A 22,067-nucleotide genomic window follows, 5' to 3' on the forward strand; every position below is an offset into this window, starting at 1 on the left:
AGCTGCTTACCTATTGCAGATTCAGTCTTCCCAGCCTGGTGCAGGTCTACAATTTTGTTTCTGGTGTTCTTTGACAGCTCTTTGGTCTCGGCCATAGTGGAGTTTGGAGTGTGACTGTTTGAGGTTGTGGACAGGTCTTTTATACTGATAACAAGTTCAAACAGGTGCCATTAATACAGGTAACGAGTGGAGGACAGAGGAGCCTCTTAAAGAAGAAGTTACAGGTCTGTGAGAGCCAGAAATCTTGCTTGTTTGTAGGTGACCAAATACTTATTTTCCACCATAATTTGCAAATAAATTCATAAAAAAATCCTACAATGTGATTTTCTGGATTTTTTTTCCTTAATTTTGTCTATCATAGTTGAAGTGTACCTATGATGAAAATTACAGGCCTCGCTCATCTTTTTAAGTGGGAGAACTTGGACAATTGGTGGCTGACTAAATACCCCTTTGCCCCAATATATGTGTGTTTTTTATATATATTCCATGTCAGATATATATATTTTAAATGTTTTTATTCAAATGGAATGGAGTAGAACAGCAAACACACACATGGCCACTGCGCCTGCTACTCCTCTCCATTTCCATATGAAATAGCCATTGGGTGCTTTTCGGGGGAGGGCAGGCCCACAACAATGCCTGGAGTTGAATGGAACAGCACTTCACCTTAGTGACTGTTCCCTCTGCTCTATACAATACATATCTGTTTATTTTATGTGATGATAAAAGGCTCATACAATACAAATATTTTTTAAATGTTTTCTTTCACAGTGATAGCGACTCTGACTGGGAGCCCCCGGTGCCAAGCTGCCCGCTCTACCTCTGCCCCCAGTGGTGTTCATATGCCACAGTTCATTACTGCAGGCCTCAGGGCCAAAAGGGCACAGCATGGAGGCGTCGTTGTGTTATGTGTCGCATGAACGGCACCACTTGTTCAGTTTGCCTCTGCTTTACATCAGAAAGAGACTGCTATGGGACATGGCACAGGCAGCAAAATATTGTGTAGAGGACTTCCAAAAGGTGTACTGTTTTTTTTAAAATACGTATTTTATAATATTTTTAAAACCTTTTTTTTGCTTTTTTTGTGTGTGTGTGTGTGTTAGAATTGCTTTTTGATATGTTGTATATAGTTATTTGCACTGTTGTATATAGTTATAGGTTATTTCACCAATTCGGCCACTTGGGTACATTTGGGCAACTTGTGTGGGACACCTGAGTGACTTCATGCTAAATGTCACGTAGCTCACCCATTCCTGAAGTTATCAGTCTGAAACTTTGCACACCTACAGTTGCCCTCTTGTGTTATCCATCAAAATGATCTACAGCATCCTATTCTAGTACATGTGAAAGATGCTACAACAATAGAAAACAGAAAACGTATGCTCTTTCTTTCTCTTTCCTTCCACCAGAACTACTGTGTTATATTCTCCTACATTCAATTAACATTTCCACAAACTTCAGAATGTTCCCATTCAAATGATACCAAGAATATGCATATCCTTGCCTCTGGGGCTGAGCTACAGGCAGTTAGATTAGGGTATGTCTTCAGGCGGAAATTGAGAACAAGGGATGCAGCCATAAGAGGTTAAGGAAAAGCAACAAACCACTGCTCAGCATATGTGGGAACTCCTTCAAGATTGTTGGAAAAGCATTCCAGGTGAAGCTGGTTGAGAGAATGCCAAGAGTGTGCAAAGGTCTCATCAAGGTAAAGGGTGGCTACTTTGAAGAATCTCAAATAGAAGATATATTTTGATTTAACACTTTTTTGGTTACTACATGATTCCATGTGTTATTTCATAGTTGATGTCTTCACTATTATTCTACAATGTAGAAAATATAAAAAAAATGAAGAAAAAACGTTGAATGAGTAGGTGTGTCCAAACTTTTGATTGGTACTGTATATGATAGTGTACTTTCAATAATTCCAGATCCCATGTTAAGTCCTCTGGCCTACTCTCACCTGTGTGATGCTTCCCTCTGTGATGTCAGCCAGGTTAAAGTCTTCCTCCTCGTCAACTTTGGCCTTCTTGGCATCAGGCTCCTCAGTGCTGCAGAGGATAAAGAGGGTCAGTTATATGGGGATATACTCAACTGGTTTTGCGTGACTCCTTAAGCACTCCGTACTCTCCTCCTTTTGAAAAAGGTCAAAGGTAACCGAGGAGAGGAAATACATGCGCTTGTATGAAACAATCCTCTTTCTCCACTAACATGTCATGAGGCAAATTCCGTTTACATAGGAGGAATCTCAAAACACGTGTAAAGACATACAAATAAAAGCAGCAAGGTGTGCGAGACATTTTCTAGATTAAAGGATGAGTAGCGTATGGTTTTAAAACGTGAGCATGCTTTTCTCCTTTGAGAAAAGAGCGGACTCAAAGGGGGTGTGGATTATTAAAACACTGCCGCGCTAGCTGCCGGGAGGTCCCACCCGGAGGCCATTGAGGAGATCAAACTCCTCCGTTTGCCTATTAACAACCTGCCTCTCTCCTACATATGGTGCCCCCTTATCGGTTTCTGGACAGAGTCGTTGAAGAGAGAACAGACCTTTGCCCAATACTGAATCTCCCATGGAGTGTTCTACACAACTGATATGATCACAATATTGTTTCCAGCCCTGTAGTTAAGAAAGAGATAACAAGTAGTTTAGAACCCATCTGAAACTAAGCATTAATGAGGTGACAAACTAGTAGTTATGAGATTTGAATCACATTCCTACTCGTTCCCAAACAGCTAGAATGTAGACCTACCCGTTCCCAAACAGCTAGAATGTAGACCTACCCGTTCCCAAACAGCTAGAATGTAGACCTACCTGTTCCCAAACAGCTAGAATGTAGACCTACCCATTCCCAAACAGCTAGAATGTAGACCTACCTGTTCCCAAACAGCTAGAATGTAGACCTACCCGTTCCCAAACAGCTAGAATGTAGACCTACCCGTTCCCAAACAGCTAGAATGTAGACCTACCTGTTCCCAAACAGCTAGAATGTAGACCTACCCATTCCCAAACAGCTAGAATGTAGACCTACCTGTTCCCAAACAGCTAGTGATGTAGACCTACCCGTTCCCAAACAGCTCTGCTAGTGATGTAGACCTACCCGTTCCCAAACAGCTAGAATGTAGACCTACCCGTTCCCAAACAGCTAGTGATGTAGACCTACCCGTTCCCAAACAGCTCTGCTAGTGATGTAGACCTACCCGTTCCCAAACAGCTAGTGATGTAGACCTACCCGTTCCCAAACAGCTCTGCTAGTGATGTAGACCTACCCATTCCCAAACAGCTAGAATGTAGACCTACCCGTTCCCAAACAGCTAGTGATGTAGACCTACCCGTTCCCAAACAGCTAGAATGTAGATCTACCCGTTTAAAAGTGGTGTGGGGGCTGTGCTTTAGCAAAGTGGGTGGGGTTATATCCTTCCTGTTTGGCCCTGTCCGGGGGTATCATGGGATGGGGCCACAGTGTCTCCTGACACCTCATGTCTCAGCCTCCAGTATTTATGTGTCGGGGGGCTAGTTTGTTATATCTGGAGTACTTCTCCTGTCTTATCCGGTGTCTTGTGTGAAATTAAGTATGCTCTCTCTAATTCTCTTTCTCTTTCTTTCTCTCTGTCTGGCAGGAGCTGAGCCCTATGACTCCTTGCTGACTCCTTGCTGTCCCCAGTCCACCTGGCCGTGCTGCTGCTTCAGTTTCAACTGTTCTGCCTTAATATTATTGGACCATGCTGGTCATTTATGAAAATTTGAACATCTTGGCCATGATGTTATAATCTCCACCCGGCACAGCCAGAAGAGGACTGGCCACCCCTCATAGCCTGGTTCCTCTCTAGGTTTCTTCCTAGGTTTTGGCCTTTCTAGGGAGTTTTTCCTAGCCACCGTGCTTCTACAACTGCATCGCTTGCTATTCGGGGTTTTAGGCTGGGTTTCTGTACAGCACTTTGAGATATCAGCTGATGTACGAAGGGCTATATAAATAAATTTGATTAGACCTACCCGTTCCCAAACAGCTAGTGATGTAGACCTACCCGTTCCCAAACAGCTCTGCTAGTGATGTAGACCTACCCGTTCCCAAACAGCTAGTGATGCAGACCTACCCGTTCCCAAACAGCTAGTGATGCAGACCTACCCGTTCCCAAACAGCTAGTGATGTAGAACTACCCGTTCCCAAACAGCTAGAATGTAGACCTACCCGTTCCCAAACAGCTAGAATGTAGACCTACCCGTTCCCAAACAGCTCTGCTAGTGATGTAGATCTACCCGTTCCCAAACAGCTAGTGATGTAGACCTACCCGTTCCCAAACAGCTCTGCTAGTGATGTAGACCTACCCGTTCCCAAACAGCTACTGATGCAGACCTACCCGTTCCCAAACAGCTAGTGATGCAGACCTACCCGTTCCCAAACAGCTATTGATGTAGAACTACCCGTTCCCAAACAGCTAGAATGTAGACCTACCCGTTCCCAAACAGCTAGAATGTAGACCTACCCGTTCCCAAACAGCTCTGCTAGTGATGTAGACCTACCCGTTCCCAAACAGCTACTGATGCAGACCTACCCGTTCCCAAACAGCTCTGCTAGTGATGTAGACCTACCCGTTCCCAAACAGCTACTGATGCAGACCTACCCGTTCCCAAACAGCTAGTGATGCAGACCTACCTGTTCCCAAACAGCTCTGCTAGTGATGTAGACCTACCCGTTCCCAAACAGCTAGTGATGTAGACCTACCCGTTCCCAAACAGCTAGTGATGTAGACCTACCCGTTCCCAAACAGCTAGTGATGCAGACCTACCCGTTCCCAAACAGCTCGTGATGCAGACCTACCTGTTCCCAAACAGCTAGAATGTAGACCTACCCGTTCCCAAACAGCTAGTGATGTAGACCCAACCATTCCCAAACAGCTAGAATGTAGACCTACCCGTTCCCAAACAGCTAGTGATATAGAACTACCCATTCCCAAACAGCTAGTTATGCAGACCTACCCGTTCCCAAACAGCTTGTGATGCAGACCTACCTGTTCCCAAACAGCTAGTGATGTAGACCTACCCTACCCGTTCCCAAACAGCTAGTGATGTAGACCTACCCATTCCCAAACAGCTAGAATGTAGACCTACCCTACCCGTTCCCAAACAGCTAGTGATGTAGACCTACCCGTTCCCAAACAGCTAGTGATATAGAACTACCCATTCCCAAACAGCTAGTTATGCAGACCTACCCGTTCCCAAACAGCTAGTTATGCAGACCTACCCGTTCCCAAACAGCTAGTTATGCAGACCTACCCGTTCCCAAACAGCTAGAATGTAGACCTACCCATTCCCAAACAGCTAGTTATGCAGACCTACCCGTTCCCAAACAGCTAGTGATGCAGACCTACCTGTTCCCAAACAGCTAGAATGTAGACCTACCCGTTCCCAAACTAGAATGTAGACCTACCCGTTCCCAAACAGCTAGTGATGTAGACCTACCCGTTCCCAAACAGCTCTGCTAGTGATGTAGACCTACCCATTCCCAAACAGCTCGTGATGCAGACCTACCCGTTCCCAAACAGCTAGAATGTAGACCTACCCGTTCCCAAACTAGAATGTAGACCTACCCGTTCCCAAACAGCTAGTGATGCAGAACTACCCGTTCCCAAACTAGAATGTAGACCTACCCGTTCCCAAACAGCTAGTGATGTAGAAATACCCGTTCCCAAACTAGAATGTAGACCTACCCGTTCCCAAACAGCTAGTGATATAGAAATACCCGTTCCCAAACTAGAATGTAGACCTACCCGTTCCCAAACAGCTAGTGATGTAGACCTACCCGTTCCCAAACAGCTCTGCTAGTGATGTAGACCTACCCGTTCCCAAACAGCTAGTGATGCAGACCTACCCGTTCCCAAACAGCTAGTGATGCAGACCTATCCGTTCCCAAACTATAATGTAGACCTACCCGTTCCCAAACAGCTAGTGATGCAGACCTACCCGTTCCCAAACAGCTAGTGATGCAGACCTACCCGTTCCCAAACTAGAATGTAGACCTACCCGTTCCCAAACAGCGAGTGATGCAGACCTACCCGTTCCCAAACAGCTAGTGATGCAGACCTACCCGTTCCCAAACTAGAATGTAGACCTACCCGTTCCCAAACAGCTAGTGATGCTGACCTACCCGTTCCCAAACTAGAATGTAGACCTACCTGTTCCCAAACAGCTCCTTGCTGGTCTTCAGTTCCTTCTTCTTGACCACCTCCTTCAGAGGGAACTTCTTCTTCAGTGTCTCCAGGGGGGCTTGACAGCGGGTGGCCACCGCCAGGGGGCGCTGGAGAGCTGTAGTCAGCCAGGGGTCCATGGGGGGGAGGGGGACACTGGGGTTCACCGCCCGATGGTGCAGGCACTGTAGTGGGAGAAGTGTGTTTTGTGGGGTGAAATATGAGGGAAAATTAAGACGTAGAAAAGTAATAGCAGATTGAGAACGCGTTACATGGAGAAATAACCTGACAATAGAGGAGGAGCCATACCTGGAACAGTCTCTGGTACTGAGGGTTGGGGATGTGGTAACTACCTGGAACAGTCTCTGGTACTGGGGATGTGGTAACTACCTGGAACAGTCTCTGGTACTGGGGATGTAGTAACTACCTGGAACAGTCTCTGGTACGGAGGGTTGGGGACGTGGTAACTACCTGGAATAGTCTCTGGTACTGGGGGATGTGGTAACTACCTGGAACAGTCTCTGGTACTGGGGATGTAGTAACTACCTGGAACAGTCTCTGGTACTGAGGATGTAGTAACTACCTGGAACAGTCTCTGGTACTGGGGATGTAGTAACTACCTGGAACAGTCTCTGGTACTGGGGATGTAGTAACTACCTGGAACAGTCTCTGGTACTGAGGATGTAGTAACTACCTGGAACAGTCTCTGGTACTCGGGATGTAGTAACTACCTGGAACAGTCTCTGGTACTGAGGGTTGGGGATGTGGTAACTACCTGGAACAGTCTCTGGTACTGAGGGTTGGGGATGTGGTTTACTACCTGGAACGGTCTCTGGTACTGAGGGTTGGGGACGTGGTAACTACCTGGAACAGTCCTGGTACTAAGTGTTGGGGACGTGGTAACTACCTGGAACAGTCTATGGTACTGAGGGTTGGGGATGTGATTTACTACCTGGAACGGTCTCTGGTACTGAGGGTTGGGGACGTGGTAACTACCTGGAACAGCCCTGGTACTAAGTGTTGGGGACGTGGTAACTACCTGGAACAGTCTCTGGTACTGAGGGTTGGGGATGTGGTAACTACCTGGAACAGTCTCTGGTACTGGGGATGTGGTAACTACCTGGAAAAGTCTCTGGTACTGAGGGTTGGGGATGTGGTAACTACCTGGAACAGTCTCTGGTACTGAAGATGTGGTAACTACCTGGAACAGTCTCTGGTACTGAGGGTTGGGGATGTGGTAACTACCTGGAACAGTCTCTGGTACTGGGGATGTGGTAACTACCTGGAACAGTCTCTGGTCCTGGGGATGTAGTAACTACCTGGAACAGTCTCTGGTACTGGGGATGTAGTAACTACCTGGAACAGTCTCTGGTACTGGGGATGTGGTAACTACCTGGAACAGTCTCTGGTACTGAGGGTTGGGGATGTACTAACTACCTGGAACAGTCTCTGGTACTGGGGATGTGGTAACTACCTGGAACAGTCTCTGGTACTGAGGGTTGGGGATGTGGTAACTACTTGTAACAGTCTCTGGTACTGGGGATGTAGTAACTACCTGGAACAGTCTCTGGTCCTGGGGATGTAGTAACTACCTGGAACAGTCTCTGGTACTGGGGATGTAGTAACTACCTGGAACAGTCTCTGGTACTGGGGATGTGGTAACTACCTGGAACAGTCTCTGGTACTGAGGGTTGGGGATGTACTAACTACCTGGAACAGTCTCTGGTACTGGGGATGTGGTAACTACCTGGAACAGTCTCTGGTACTGGGGATGTAGTAACTACCTGGAACAGTCTCTGGTACTGGGGATGTAGTAACTACCTGGAACAGTCTCTGGTACTGGGGATGTGGTAACTACCTGGAACAGTCTCTGGTACTGGGGATGTAGTAACTACCTGGAACAGTCTCTGGTATGGAGTGGTTGGGGATGTGGTAACTACCTGGAACTGTCTCTGGTACTGAGGGTTGGGGATGTGGTAACTACCTGGAACAGTCTCTGGTACTGAAGATGTGGTAACTACCTGGAACAGTCTCTGGTACTGAGGGTTGGGGATGTAGTAACTACCTGGAACAGTCTCTGGCACTGGGGATGTGGTAACTACCTGGAACAGTCTCTGGTACTGGGGATGTAGTAACTACCTGGAACAGTCTCTGGTACTGGGGATGTAGTAACTACCTGGAACAGTCTCTGGTACGGAGGGTTGGGGATGTGGTAAGTACCTGGAACAGTCTCTGGTACGGAGGGTTGGGGATGTAGTAACTACCTGGAACAGTCTCTGGTACTGGGGATGTAGTAACTACCTGGAACAGTCTCTGGACTGGGGATGTGGTAACTACCTGGAACAGTCTCTGGTACTGGGGATGTAGTAACTACCTGGAACAGTCTCTGGTACGGAGGGTTGGGGATGTGGTAACTACCTGGAACAGTCTCTGGTACTGGGGATGTAGTAACTACCTGGAACAGTCTCTGGTACTGGGGATGTGGTAAGTACCTGGAACAGTCTCTGGTACTGGGGATGTAGTAACTACCTGGAACAGTCTCTGGTATGGAGTGGTTGGGGATGTGGTAACTACCTGGAACAGTCTCTGGTACTGAAGATGTGGTAACTACCTGGAACAGTCTCTGGTACTGAGGGTTGGGGATGTAGTAACTACCTGGAACAGTCTCTGGCACTGGGGATGTGGTAACTACCTGGAACAGTCTCTGGTACTGGGGATGTAGTAACTACCTGGAACAGTCTCTGGTACTGGGGATGTAGTAACTACCTGGAACAGTCTCTGGTACTGGGGATGTAGTAACTACCTGGAACAGTCTCTGGTACTGGGGATGTGGTAACTACCTGGAACAGTCTCTGGTACTAAGGGTTGGGGATGTGGTAACTACCTGGAACAGTCTCTGGTACTGAGGGTTGGGGATGTGGTAACTACCTGGAACAGTCTCTGGTACTGAGGGTTGGGGATGTGGTAACTACCTGGAACAGTCTCTGGTACTGAGGGTTGGGGATGTGGTAACTACCTGAAACAGTCTCTGGTACTGAGGGTTGGGGATGTGGTAACTACCTGGAACAGTCTCTGGTACTAAGGGTTGGGGATGTGGTAACTACCTGGAACAGTCTCTGGTACTGAGGGTTGGGGATGTGGTAACTACCTGGAACAGTCTCTGGTACTGAGGGTTGGGGATGTGGTAACTACCTGGAACAGTCTCTGGTACTGAGGGTTGGGGATGTGGTTGACTTTGAAGAGGTCTTTTTTCTCTCCATCCTCCTCCACCAACATCATGGAGTCAATCAGAGAGTCCACCGCCGACAGCTGGTCCTCTGGGAACAGGAAACAAGAAACACACAACCATCAAATGGATAAACATTCAAGGAAAATAAAAGCAGTCAGACAATATCCTGAGGATAGTGCTTATTGGTTGATCAACTACCTGAATGGTCCACTAGCCTACCTGAGGGAGTGTACATCCTAGGGCAGGACTGGTCCACTAGCCTACCTGAGGGAGTGTACATCCTGGGGCAGGAGTGGTCCACTAGCCTACCTGAGGGAGTGTACATCCTAGGGCAGGACTGGTCCACTAGCCTACCTGAGGGAATGTACATCCTGGGGCAGGAGTGGTCCACTAGCCTACCTGAGAGAGTGTACATCCTAGGGCACGAGTGGTCCACTAGCCTACCTGAGGGAGTGTACATCCTAGGGCAGGAGTGGTCCACTAACCTACCTGAGGGAGTGTACATCCTGGGGCAGGAGTGGTCCACTAGCCTACCTGAGGGAATGTACATCCTAGGGCAGGAGTGGTCCACTAGCCTACCTGAGGGAGTGTACATCCTAGGGCAGGAGTGGTCCACTAGCCTACCTGAGGGAGTGTACATCCTAGGGCAGGAATGGTCAACTAGCTTACCTGAGGGAGTGTACATCCTAGGGCAGGAGTGGTCCACTAGCCTACCTGAGGGAGTGTACATCCTAGGGCAGGAGTGGTCCACTAGCCTACCTGAGGGAGTGTACATCCTAGGGCAGGAGTGGTCCACTAGCCTACCTGAGGGAGTGTACATCCTAGGGCAGGAGTGGTCCACTAGCCTACCTGAGGGAGTGTACTTCTTGTTGTTCTCCAGAGAAGGGAAGCTGTACTGCCTGAGATCTTCCATGAACGGAAGCTGAACATACACCAGACACTAAGAACACAGAAGGTTCTAGAGTTAGCCCAATGGCGTCTGGTCCAAAACAGTGCACCATAAAGGGAATAGGGTATGACGTATTTGACTAACTCACCTCATACTTCTCCTTAATACAGGGGAAGGCTGCTCCTACTTGTGGGTTTCCATTGCGGGCGTAAACATACCTCACCACCGCCACCATCTTGAGGTCATCCAGAGCACGGATCAGACCTGAGAGAGCTACACCTGCATGCTGAGCTCAGACAGACAGGCAGACAGACACAGGCAGACAGACACAGGCAGACAGACAAAATGAGTATGAAGACAAGTCCCTCTCTTGATTCAATAACAACACTATTCTCACCTCATCATCTTTAGGGGCGAACACCTTGAGGACCTGAGTCCCCACGAACTGGTGTCTGTTGATCTGTAGCAGAACAATACAGGTTAGAGGTTAGAGATAATGTTGGTCTGTAGCAGAACAATACAGGTTAGAGGTTAGAGATGATGTTGGTCTGTAGCAGAACAATACAGGTTAGAGGTTAGAGATGATGTTGGTCTGTAGCAGAACAATACAGGTTAGAGGTTAGAGATGATGTTGGTCTGTAGCAGAACAATACAGGTTAGAGGTTAGAGGGACTGTTGGTCTGTATCAGAAAAATACAGGTTAGAGGGGCTCTTGATCTGTATTAGAACAATACAGGTTAGAGGGGCTCTTGATCTGTAGCATAACAATACAGGTTAGAGGTTAGAGGGTTGGTTGATCTGTAGCAGAACAATACAGGTTAGAGGTTAGAGGGTTGGTTGGTCTGTAGCATAACAATACAGGTTAGAGGTTAGAGGGTTGGTTGATCTGTAGCAGAACAATACAGGTTAGAGGTTAGAGGGGCTCTTGATCTGTAGCAGAACAATACAGGTTAGAGGTTAGAGGGTTGGTTGGTCTGTAGCAGAACAATACAGGTTAGAGGTTAGAGGGTTGGTTGATCTGTAGCAGAACAATACAGGTTAGAGGGGCTGTTGATCTGTAGCAGAACAATACAGGTTAGAGGTTAGAGGGTTGGTTGATCTGTAGCAGAACAATACAGGTTAGAGGGGCTCTTGATCTGTAGCATAACAATACAGGTTAGAGGTTAGAGGGTTGGTTGATCTGTAGCAGAACAATACAGGTTAGAGGGACTGTTGGTCTGTATCAGAACAATACAGGTTAGAGGTTAGAGGGTTGGTTGATCTGTAGCAGAACAACACAGGTTAGAGGGACTGTTGGTCTGTATCAGAACAATACAGGTTAGAGGTTTGGTTGATCTGTAGCAGAACAATACAGGTTAGAGGGACTGTTGGTCTGTATCAGAACAATACAGGTTAGAGGTTAGAGGGTTGGTTGACCTGTAGCAGAACAATACAGGTTAGAGGGGCTGTTGATCTGTAGCAGAACAATACAGGTTAGAGGGGCTGTTGATCTGTAGCAGAACAATACAGGTTAGAGGTTAGAGGGTTGGTTGATCTGTAGCAGAACAATACAGGTTAGAGGGGCTGTTGATCTGTAGCAGAACAATACAGGTTAGAGGTTAGAGGGTTGGTTGATCTGTATCAGAACAATACAGGTTAGAGGGGCTGTTGGTCTGTAGCAGAACAATACAGGCTAGAGGGACTGTTGGTCTGTATCAGAACAATACAGGTTAGAGGGGCTCTTGATCTGTATCAGAAAAATACAGGTTAGAGGGGCTCTTGATCTGTAGCAGAACAATACAGGTTAGAGGTTAGAGGGTTGGTTGATCTGTAGCAGAACAATACAGGTTAGAGGGGCTGTTGGTCTGTAGCAGAACAATACAGGCTAGAGGGACTGTTGGTCTGTATCAGAACAATACAGGTTAGAGGGGCTCTTGATCTGTATTAGAACAATACAGGTTAGAGGGACTGTTGGTCTGTATCAGAACAATACAGGTTAGAGGGTTGGTTGATCTGTAGCAGAACAATACAGGTTAGAGGGACTGTTGGTCTGTATCAGAACAATACAGGTTAGAGGGTTGGTTGATCTGTAGCAGAACAACACAGGTTAGAGGGACTGTTGGTCTGTATCAGAACAATACAGGTTAGAGGGTTGGTTGATCTGTATCAGAACAATACAGGTTAGAGGGACTGTTGGTCTGTATCAGAACAATACAGGTTAGAGGTTAGAGGGTTAGTTGATCTGTAGCAGAACAATACAGGTTAGAGGGGCTGTTGATCTGTAGCAGAACAATACAGGTTAGAGGGGCTGTTGATCTGTAGCAGAACAATACAAGTTAGAGGGTTGGTTGATCTGTAGCAGAGCAATACAGGTTAGAGGGTTGGTTGATCTGTAGCAGAACAATAGAGGTTAGAGGGTTGGTTGGTCTGTAGCAGAACAATACAGGTTAGAGGGGCTGTTGATCTGTAGCAGAACAATACAGGTTAGAGGTTAGAGGGTTGGTTGATCTGTAGCAGAACAATACAGGTTAGAGGGGCTGTTGATCTGTAGCAGAACAATACAGGTTAGATGTTAGACGGTTGGTTGATCTGTAGCAGAACAATACAGGTTAGAGGGGCTGTTGATCTGTATCAGAACAATACAGGTTAGAGGTTAGAGGGTTGGTTGATCTGTAGCAGAACAATACAGGTTAGAGGGACTGTTGATCTGTAGCAGAACAATACATGTTAGAGGGTAAAGGTTAAACCTATTGAGATACAATCTCTTTTGTAAGAAGAGACCTGTTCAATTGCATTGAGAGCAATTCCCTCGCTCCACTTGATAAGACTATGTGTACATCCCAAATGGCACCCTATTCCCTATTCCCTACTGGTCCAAAGTAGTGCACTATATAGGGTATAGGGTGACATTTGGGATGTAATCTATATGCTTTTTGTGAGTCTGTTTGACAGGAAACAGCAGCTGTATTACCATGCTCTGTTTGGTGAAGCCCAGCACAGCAAAACTCTTCCCATCTGTCTTGTACTTCATCTGGTCCTGGTCAACTTTGGAGAAGGGGACGATGTCACTGCCATAACGATACCCTTTAGAGAGGAGAGGAAGAACAGAGGAAGAGTGAAGTTCTCCCTTTAGAGACGAGGAGAGGACGAGTGAAGTTCTCCCTTTAGAGAGGAGGAGAGGAAGAACAGGAGGAGTGAAGTTCTCCCTTTAGAGAGGAGGAGAGGAAGAACAGGAGGAGTGAAGTTCTCCTTTTAGAGAGGAGGAGAGGAAGAACAGGAGGAGTGGAGTTCTCCCTTTAGAGAGGAGGAGAGGAAGAACAGGAGGAGTGGAGTTCTCCCTTTAGAGAGGAGAGGAAGAACAGGAGGAGTGGAGTTCTCCCTTTAGAGAGGAGGGAGGACGAGTGAAGTTCTCCCTTTAGAGAGGAGAGGAAGAACAGGAGGAGTGAAGTTCTCCCTTTAGAGAGGAGAGGAAGAACAGAGGAAGAGTGAAGTTCTCCCTTTAGAGAGGAGAGGAAGAACAGAGGAAGAGTGAAGTTCTCCCTTTAGAGAGGAGGAGAGGAAGAACAGGAGGAGTGAAGTTCTCCCTTTAGAGAGGAGAGGAAGAACAGAGGAAGAGTGAAGTTCTCCCTTTAGAGAGGAGAGGAAGAACAGAGGAAGAGTGAAGTTCTCCCTTTAGAGAGGAGGAGAGGAAGAACAGGAGGAGTGAAGTTCTCCCTTTAGAGAGGAGAGGAAGAACAGAGGAAGAGTGAAGTTCTCCCTTTAGAGAGGATGAGAGTAAGAACAGGAGGAGTGAAGTTCTTCCTTTAGAGAGGAGGAGAGGAAGAACAGGAGGAGTGAAGTTCTCTCTTTAGAGAGGAGGAGAGGAAGAACAGGAGTGAATTTATCCCTTTAGAGAGGAGAGGAAGAACAGGAGGAGTGGAGTTCTCCCTTTAGAGAGGAGGGAGGACGAGTGAAGTTCTCCCTTTAGAGAGGAGAGGAAGAACAGGAGGAGTGAAGTTCTCCCTTTAGAGAGGAGAGGAAGAACAGAGGAAGAGTGAAGTTCTCCCTTTAGAGAGGAGAGGAAGAACAGAGGAAGAGTGAAGTTCTCCCTTTAGAGAGGAGGAGAGGAAGAACAGGAGGAGTGAAGTTCTCCCTTTAGAGAGGAGAGGAAGAACAGAGGAAGAGTGAAGTTCTCCCTTTAGAGAGGATGAGAGTAAGAACAGGAGGAGTGAAGTTCTCCCTTTAGAGAGGAGAGGAAGAACAGAGGAAGAGTGAAGTTCTCCCTTTAGAGAGGAGAGGAAGAACAGAGGAAGAGTGAAGTTCTCCCTTTAGAGAGGAGGAGAGGAAGAACAGGAGGAGTGAAGTTCTCCCTTTAGAGAGGAGAGGAAGAACAGAGGAAGAGTGAAGTTCTCCCTTTAGAGAGGATGAGAGTAAGAACAGGAGGAGTGAAGTTCTTCCTTTAGAGAGGAGGAGAGGAAGAACAGGAGGAGTGAAGTTCTCTCTTTAGAGAGGAGGAGAGGAAGAACAGGAGTGAATTTATCCCTTTAGAGAGGAGAGGAAAGACAGAGGAAGAGTGAAGTTCTCCCTTTAGAGAGGAGAGGAAGATGCTCTCATCCAGTGTCCATCTCACCTTGGAACCTTCCATGAACTTGTTCTACCAGTCAAAGGTTTCTTGAACCTTGTAAAAACGACTACTGAATGGATGGCAGGAACCTAGCCGTTTGAGACAACACTCGTATCACACACAGCTTTACTTCCTGATTTCTCTCACCTTGTATGGTGTCGTCCTTCTGTACCTCGGTCTCTTCGTCATCGTTCAGACAGTAAACTACATCTCTTTTTATGTCGTCTTTCTGGTGTGTCTGAGCATCTACCACCGACCACGACTTCCTGGGTCTCTCCTCACATACCTGCAAGGGTCAGACAGTCACTACACTAATTCACATCTTTCAGTTCCTGCTTCAGGGACAGTCCATCAGAGTAATAAGATCAGCCCTTCCCCGTCCCCTGGACGACACGTTCAGCCCTTCCCCGTCCCCTGGACGACACACGTTCGGCCCTTCCCCGTCCCCTGGACGACACACGTTCGGCCCCTCCCCGTCCCCTGGACGACACGTTCAGCCCTTCCCCGTCCCCTGGACGACACCTTCAGCCCTTCCCCGTCCACTGGACGACACACGTTCAGCCCTTCCCCGTCCCCTGGACGACACACGTTCAGCCCTTCCCCGTCCCCTGGACGACACGTTCAGCCCTTCCCCATCCCCTGGACGACACACGTTCAGCCCTTCCCCGTCCCCTGGACGACACACGTTCAGCCCTTCCCCGTCCCCTGGACGACACACGTTCAGCCCTTCCCCGTCCCCTGGACGACACACCTTCAGCCCTTCCCCGTCCACTGGACGACACACGTTCAGCCCTTCCCCGTCCCCTGGACGACACACGTTCAGCCCTTCCCCGTCCCCTGGAAGACACGTTCGGCCCCTCCCCATCCCCTGGACGACACGTTCGGCCCCTCCCCATCCTCTGGAAGACACGTTCGGCCCCTCCCCATCCCCTGGACGACACGTTCGGCCCCTCCCCGTCCTCTGGAAGACACGTTCAGCCCTTCCCCATCCTCTGGAAGACACGTTCGGCCCTTCCCCGTCCCCTGGACGACACACGTTCAGCCCTTCCCCGTCCCCTGGAAGACACATTCGGCCCCTCCCCATCCCCTGGAAGACACGTTCGGCCCCTCCCCATCCACTGGACGACACACGTTCAGCCCTTCCCCGTCCCCTGGACGACACACGTTCAGCCCTTCCCCGTCCCCTGGAAGACACATTCGGCCCCTCCCCATCCCCTGGAAGACACGTTCGGCCCCTCCCCATCCCCTGGACGACACGTTCGGCCCCTCCCCGTCCTCTGGAAGACACGTTCAGCCCTTCCCCATCCTCTGGAAGACACGTTCGGCCCCTCCCCATCCCCTGGAAGACACATTCGGCCCCTCCCCATCCCCTGGACGACACGTTCGGCCCCTCCCCATCCCCTGGACGACACGTTCGGCCCCTCCCCGTCCTCTGGACAACACGTTCGGACCCTCCCTGGTCAACAGTAGTGCACTGAATAAGGTGCTATTCAAGAGACAGTGATACTCTACTTACTGCTTTGTAGCCAACAATCTTGATGGACAGAGAGCTGCCGATGGTCAGAGTACAGGGCCAGGCCATGGGTCTCTTCTCAACACGTTTAAACACAGACAACTTCTCTATAGCATCACTGCAAGACAGAGAGGAGAGGAGACTGTCAGAGCAGGACAACCTCAGTCTCTGTGTGGCATCAGAATATAGCCTCAAACTCAGAGCTTTGACCTAAATGACTCCCTATAGCGCCCCTCTGCCACCCTCTAGTCCCCCCCTACCACCCTATAGGCCCCATCTACCACCCTCTAGTCCCCCACCAGACCACCCTAAAGGTCCCCTCCACCACCCTATAGCCCCCCCCCCCCCCCCCCCCCCCCCATCACCCTATAGGACCCCTCCACCACACTATAGGTCCCCTCCACCACTCTATAGCCCCCCCCATCCACCACCAAATAGGCCCCCGCCCCTCCACCACCCTATAGACCCCCCCTCCACCACCCTATAGGCCCCCCCCCCTCCACCTCCCTATAGCCCCCCCTTCACCACCCTATAGGTCACCTTCACCATCCGATATCCCCCCTCCACCACCCTATAGCCCCCCCTCCACCACCCTATAGGTCACCTCCACCACCCTATAGGTCCCCTCTACTACCCTATAGCCCCCTCCCCCCTCCAGGGCCCCTCTACCACCCTATAGGCCCCCCCACCACCCTATAGGTCCCCCCTCCCTATAGGTCCCCTCTACCACCTTATAGGTCCCCTCTACCACCCTATAGGCCCCCCCTCTACCACCCTTAGGCCCCCCCCTTCACCACCCTATAGGTCCCCTCCACCACCCTATAGGTCCCCCCCACTACCCTATAGCCCCCCCTCCCTATAGGTCCCCTCTACCACCTTATAGGTCCCCTCTACAACCCTATAGCCCACCCCCCCCACCACCCTATAGCCCCCTCCACCACCCTATAGGTCCCTTCCACCACCACCCTATAGGCCCCCTCCACCCTATAGGTCCCCTCCACTACCCTATAGCCCCCCCCCTCCCTATAGGTCCCCTCTACCACCCTATAGGCCCCCCCCCTATAGCCCACCCCCCCCACCACCCTATAGCCCCCTCCACCACCCTATAGGTCCCTTCCACCACCACCCTATAGGCCCCCCCCCTCCACCACCCTATAGGCCCCCCCTCCACCCTATAGACCCCCGCCCCTCCACCACCCTATAGGTCCCCTCCACCACCCTATAGGCCCCCCCTCTCTCTACCAACCCTATTGGCCCCCCTAGAACCCCCTCGACCACCCTCCAGGCGTCCCTAGACCCCCTGCAGGCCCCCCTAGACCCCCCTCCAAGCCCTGGTCAGAAGTACAGCACAATATAAGGAATAGGGTAACATCTGGATTGCAGACCCCAGTGACTTCCTACCTGAAGGTGTAGACTTCCTCCAGACCATCCTCCTCATCCAGAGACATCATGACCTTCTTGGTCATCTCCAGCCCCTGCTGCTGCTCTCTGGACAGAGCTTTACCCCCGTGGGGGGGGTTGGAACCCCCTCCATCTACAGGGAAGGGTAGGCTGGAGGAACAGAGGTTAAGGGGTCAGTTTGGAGTCATTCCGTGGCTGTCCCCCAAATCGCCAGAACCTGGCCAAAAGTACTGCATTATACAGGAAATATGATGCTATTTCAGATGAAGCGCATTTCAGATGAAACGCAGATGAAGCATTGAGTGCATGTAGATGCACTCAATGCTTCCATGATATACGACAAGCCATTCGAGATCTCTACAGTAGAATAACACACAAGAACTGCAGAGTAATGCCGGCTCTCTTTAGGTTGCCTATGATAATGTCCAGCTGGTCAGGACTGCTCGGTGTGTTCAGGTCTGTGAGCATGACGATGTTCAGACGCTCATATTTCTTCCCCCTGAAGAACAGTCAAACAGAACAGAGTTACATAGGAAACATGATCACCCATGAACCAAATCAGAACACAGTAGCTCCTCCAATGGGGTCCTTTTTGTCATTTACAATCATTCTGGTAACACTTTACTTGACTCTCAGCATCATAACCTGTCATAACAGCTGACAACTTGCCATGAGGTCACAACCCATATATTTACACCTGTTGGGCCATAAAATAACGCAATATATGTCATGTCAGACCAAAGGATACATTTCCACCGGTCTAATGTCCATTGCTCGTGTTTCTTGGCCTCAGCACGTCTCTTCTTATCATTGGTGTCCTTTAGTAGTGGTTTCTTTGCAGCAATTTGACCATGAAGGCCATGATTCACACAGTCTCCTCTGAACAGTTGATGTTGAGATGGGTCTGTTACTGGAACTCCATGAAGCATTTATTTGGGTTGTAATTCTGAGGCTGGTAACTCTAATGAACTTATCCTCTGCAGCAGAGGTAACTCTGGGTCTTCCTTTCCTGTGGAGGTCCTTGTGAGAGCCAGTTTCATCATAGCGCCTGATGGTTTTTGCGACTGCACTTGAAGAAATGTTCAAAGTTCTTGAAATGTTATGGTTTGACTGACCTTCATGTCTTAAAGTAATGGACTGTCGTTTCTCTTTGCTTATTTGAGCTGTTCTTGCCATAATATGGACTTGGTCTTTTACTAAATAGGGTTATCTTCTATTTACCAATCCTACCGTGTCACAACACAAGTGATTGGCTCAAACGCATTAAGGAGGAAAGAAATTCCACAAATTAGCTTTTAACAAGATACACCTGTTAATTGAAAAGCATTCCAGGTGAAGCTGGTTGAGAGAATGCCAAGAGTGTGCAAAGCTGTCATCATGGCAAAGGGTGGCTACTTTGACGAACCTCAAATATAAAATATATTTTGATTTGTTTAACACTAACACGTCCATATGTGTTACTTCATAGTGTTGATGTGTTCATTATTATTCTACAATGTAGAAAACAGTAGAAATAAAGAAAAACCCGTGAATGAGTAGGTGTGTCCTAACTTTTGGCTGGTAGTGTATGTGTCATGACCATATAAGTTACGACAAGTTATGTCAGCTGTTATGACATTGTGACATGGTTATGACGCTGGGTGTCAGGTAAAGACTTACCCTAATAATATATTGATTAGATGTTCCTATCCAGTCTCACCATAATATATTGATTAGATGTTCTTATCCAGTCTTACCATAATATATTGATTAGATGTTCCTATCCAGTCTTACCATAATATATTGATTAGATGTTCCTATCCAGTCTCACCATAATATATTGATTAGATGTTCTTATCCAATCTTACCATAATATATTGATTAGATGTTCTTATCCAGTCTCACCATAATATATTGATTAGATGTTCTTATCCAGTCTTACCATAATATATTGACTAGATGTTCCTATCCAGTCTTACCATAATATATTGATTAGATGTTCTTATCCAGTCTTACCATAATATATTGATTATATGTTCTTATCTAAAGCCACTTACAGTCATGCATGTATACCTTTTTGGGGGGATAGTGGGAGTGGGAATTGAACCCACTCTCCCCGCATTGCAACAGCCATGCTTGACCAACTGAGATACAGAGGATTTGCTTGAGTAAGCCAATTTGGTATCCTATTATCAAAGTAGAGATGTTTTGTTTCACTTTCACACAGAATGATCTAGCTATGTAAAACAGATTACTTACAGAGTTTCGTTCTGAAGCAGGTCCATGCATACAACTAGAGCATCCAGCCCTGAGCCAACAGTGGTTAAGGAAACAAGTCAGTCCGTTAACAGTAACACAGTTAATCAAGGTCAAATACAGACCTAACGGTTCACACACTGACCACGGCCTAACAGCAGAAACATTTATTTTGCACGTTGCCTATTAAATGAATAGCATTAAAGAACTGAAATTATATATATATATATATATATATAATTTCAGTTATTTTATGCTAGTATATAACAATATATATATATAATTTCAGTTATTTTATGCTAGTATATAACAATATATAAATATAATTTCAGTTATTTTATGCTAGTATATAACAATATATATATAATTTCAGTTATTTTATGCTAGTATATAATAATATATAATTTCAGTTATTTTATGCTAGTATATAACAATATATATATAATTTCAGTTATTTTATGCTAGTATATAATAATATATATAATTTCAGTTATTTTATGCTAGTATATAATAATATATATAATTTCAGTTATTTTATGCTAGTATATAATAATATATAATTTCAGTTATTTTATGCTAGTATATAATAATATATATAATTTCAGTTATTTTATGCTAGTATATAACAATATATATATATAATTTCAGTTATTTTATGCTAGTATATAACAATATATATATAATTTCAGTTATTTTATGCTAGTATATAACAATATATATAATTTCAGTTATTTTATGCTAGTATATAACAATATATATATATAATTTCAGTTATTTTATGCTAGTATATAACAATATATATATAATTTCAGTTATTTTATGCTAGTATATAACAATATATATATAATTTCAGTTATTTTATGCTAGTATATAACAATATATATATAATTTCAGTTATTTTATGCTACACTGGACTCAATGGTTTAAAAACACCATGTCAACAGTGCTGTCTACTGAAGGAGTGAGCTGTGGTCAGCCAAAGGAAGGATACAGTCAGCCTGTTGACTCCCAGGTTGCACATCATTCTGGATCTCTTCCAGCAGCTCAAAGTTTGGGATCATGAGATGGCGGTGTACTGAGATGTTCTGGTACTGGTCGTCTTTAGCTAGGTTGTTCTTAGTGTTGTCTGACCCAAACAGCACCAGACCCAGCTCATCTTTGTTCTCAGCAAACACCTACAGGAAAGACAGTCCCAAATGACAGCACATTCCTTACATATGTGGAAATATACTACCTCTGACCAGGGCCCAGGGTTCTCTAAGTGGGGCCTGCCGAGGTACGGCAGAGGGTTCTCAAAGTGGGGCCTGACGAGGTACGGCAGAGGGTCCAGTGCTTCTTTTTTGGCCAAGGGATCCATGGAATAAATTTAGGGTGTAATATAGTATTATTTATCTACAATGTATGTTCTTAACCCTGGGGAACAATTTTTTATTTTTGTAATTCTTTGCCTCATGGCAAAATGTGTAGATTTGAAGGATATTAGCCTGAAAACTACAACATTTTCTCTCCAATGCCAAGATCCTTTTAAAATGTTCCTTCCCAGGGCTCGAGACTTGGTTTGTCCGGCCATGCACAACCAAAGTCATAGTAAAACTACTTGTATTTTATCTCACTCAAGTTGTGTTCTAATTGAGAGGGTCCCTGGTGTATTTTCTATCACAAAAGGGGTCCCACCCCAAAACGTTTGAAAAGCCCTATTCTGATGGCTAGAAAGTAGAGTGTCACAATCCAGGACCTCTGGCTGTGTTCCAAAATGTGCACTTGTCCTGTTCTGTCAAGGGTGGTGATCTTCCACGAACACCTAAGAGAGATGCGGTCTAGTATAGGAGAACACAGAGCGCTTAAAATCAGCTAAATTCTGCAGCGCCAGCTGTGCCATCAGAGTCCCTGGGTTCGCGCCCAGGCTCTGTCGTAACCGGCCGTGACCGGGAGGTCCGTGGGGCGACGCACAATTGGCCTAGCGTCGTCCGGGTTAGGGAGGGATTGGTCGGTAGGGATCTCCTTGTCTCATCGCGCACCAGCAACTCCTGTGGCGGGC

General features: G+C 47.2%; 1 protein-coding gene across 1 annotated transcript in view; it reads right to left on the reverse strand.

The window, feature by feature from the left end:
- xrcc5 (X-ray repair complementing defective repair in Chinese hamster cells 5) overlaps positions 1–22,067 on the reverse strand; it is a 31,433-nt gene that overhangs the window by 4,764 nt on the left and 4,602 nt on the right. The window contains exons 3-15 of the mRNA XM_036975366.1: positions 21,021–21,204; positions 20,033–20,081; positions 18,171–18,293; positions 17,795–17,944; positions 16,397–16,511; positions 15,028–15,166; positions 13,249–13,361; positions 10,696–10,758; positions 10,447–10,584; positions 10,259–10,349; positions 9,373–9,497; positions 6,169–6,365; positions 1,961–2,048 (exon numbers count right to left, since the gene is read on the reverse strand). Coding sequence (XP_036831261.1) covers positions 1,961–2,048; positions 6,169–6,365; positions 9,373–9,497; positions 10,259–10,349; positions 10,447–10,584; positions 10,696–10,758; positions 13,249–13,361; positions 15,028–15,166; positions 16,397–16,511; positions 17,795–17,944; positions 18,171–18,293; positions 20,033–20,081; positions 21,021–21,204 — 1,575 coding nt within the window. The remainder of the gene's footprint in view (positions 1–1,960; positions 2,049–6,168; positions 6,366–9,372; positions 9,498–10,258; positions 10,350–10,446; positions 10,585–10,695; positions 10,759–13,248; positions 13,362–15,027; positions 15,167–16,396; positions 16,512–17,794; positions 17,945–18,170; positions 18,294–20,032; positions 20,082–21,020; positions 21,205–22,067) is intronic.

Source organism: Oncorhynchus mykiss, chromosome 3 (assembly GCF_013265735.2).
Source record: "Oncorhynchus mykiss isolate Arlee chromosome 3, USDA_OmykA_1.1, whole genome shotgun sequence".
Classification (NCBI taxonomy): domain Eukaryota; kingdom Metazoa; phylum Chordata; class Actinopteri; order Salmoniformes; family Salmonidae; genus Oncorhynchus; species Oncorhynchus mykiss.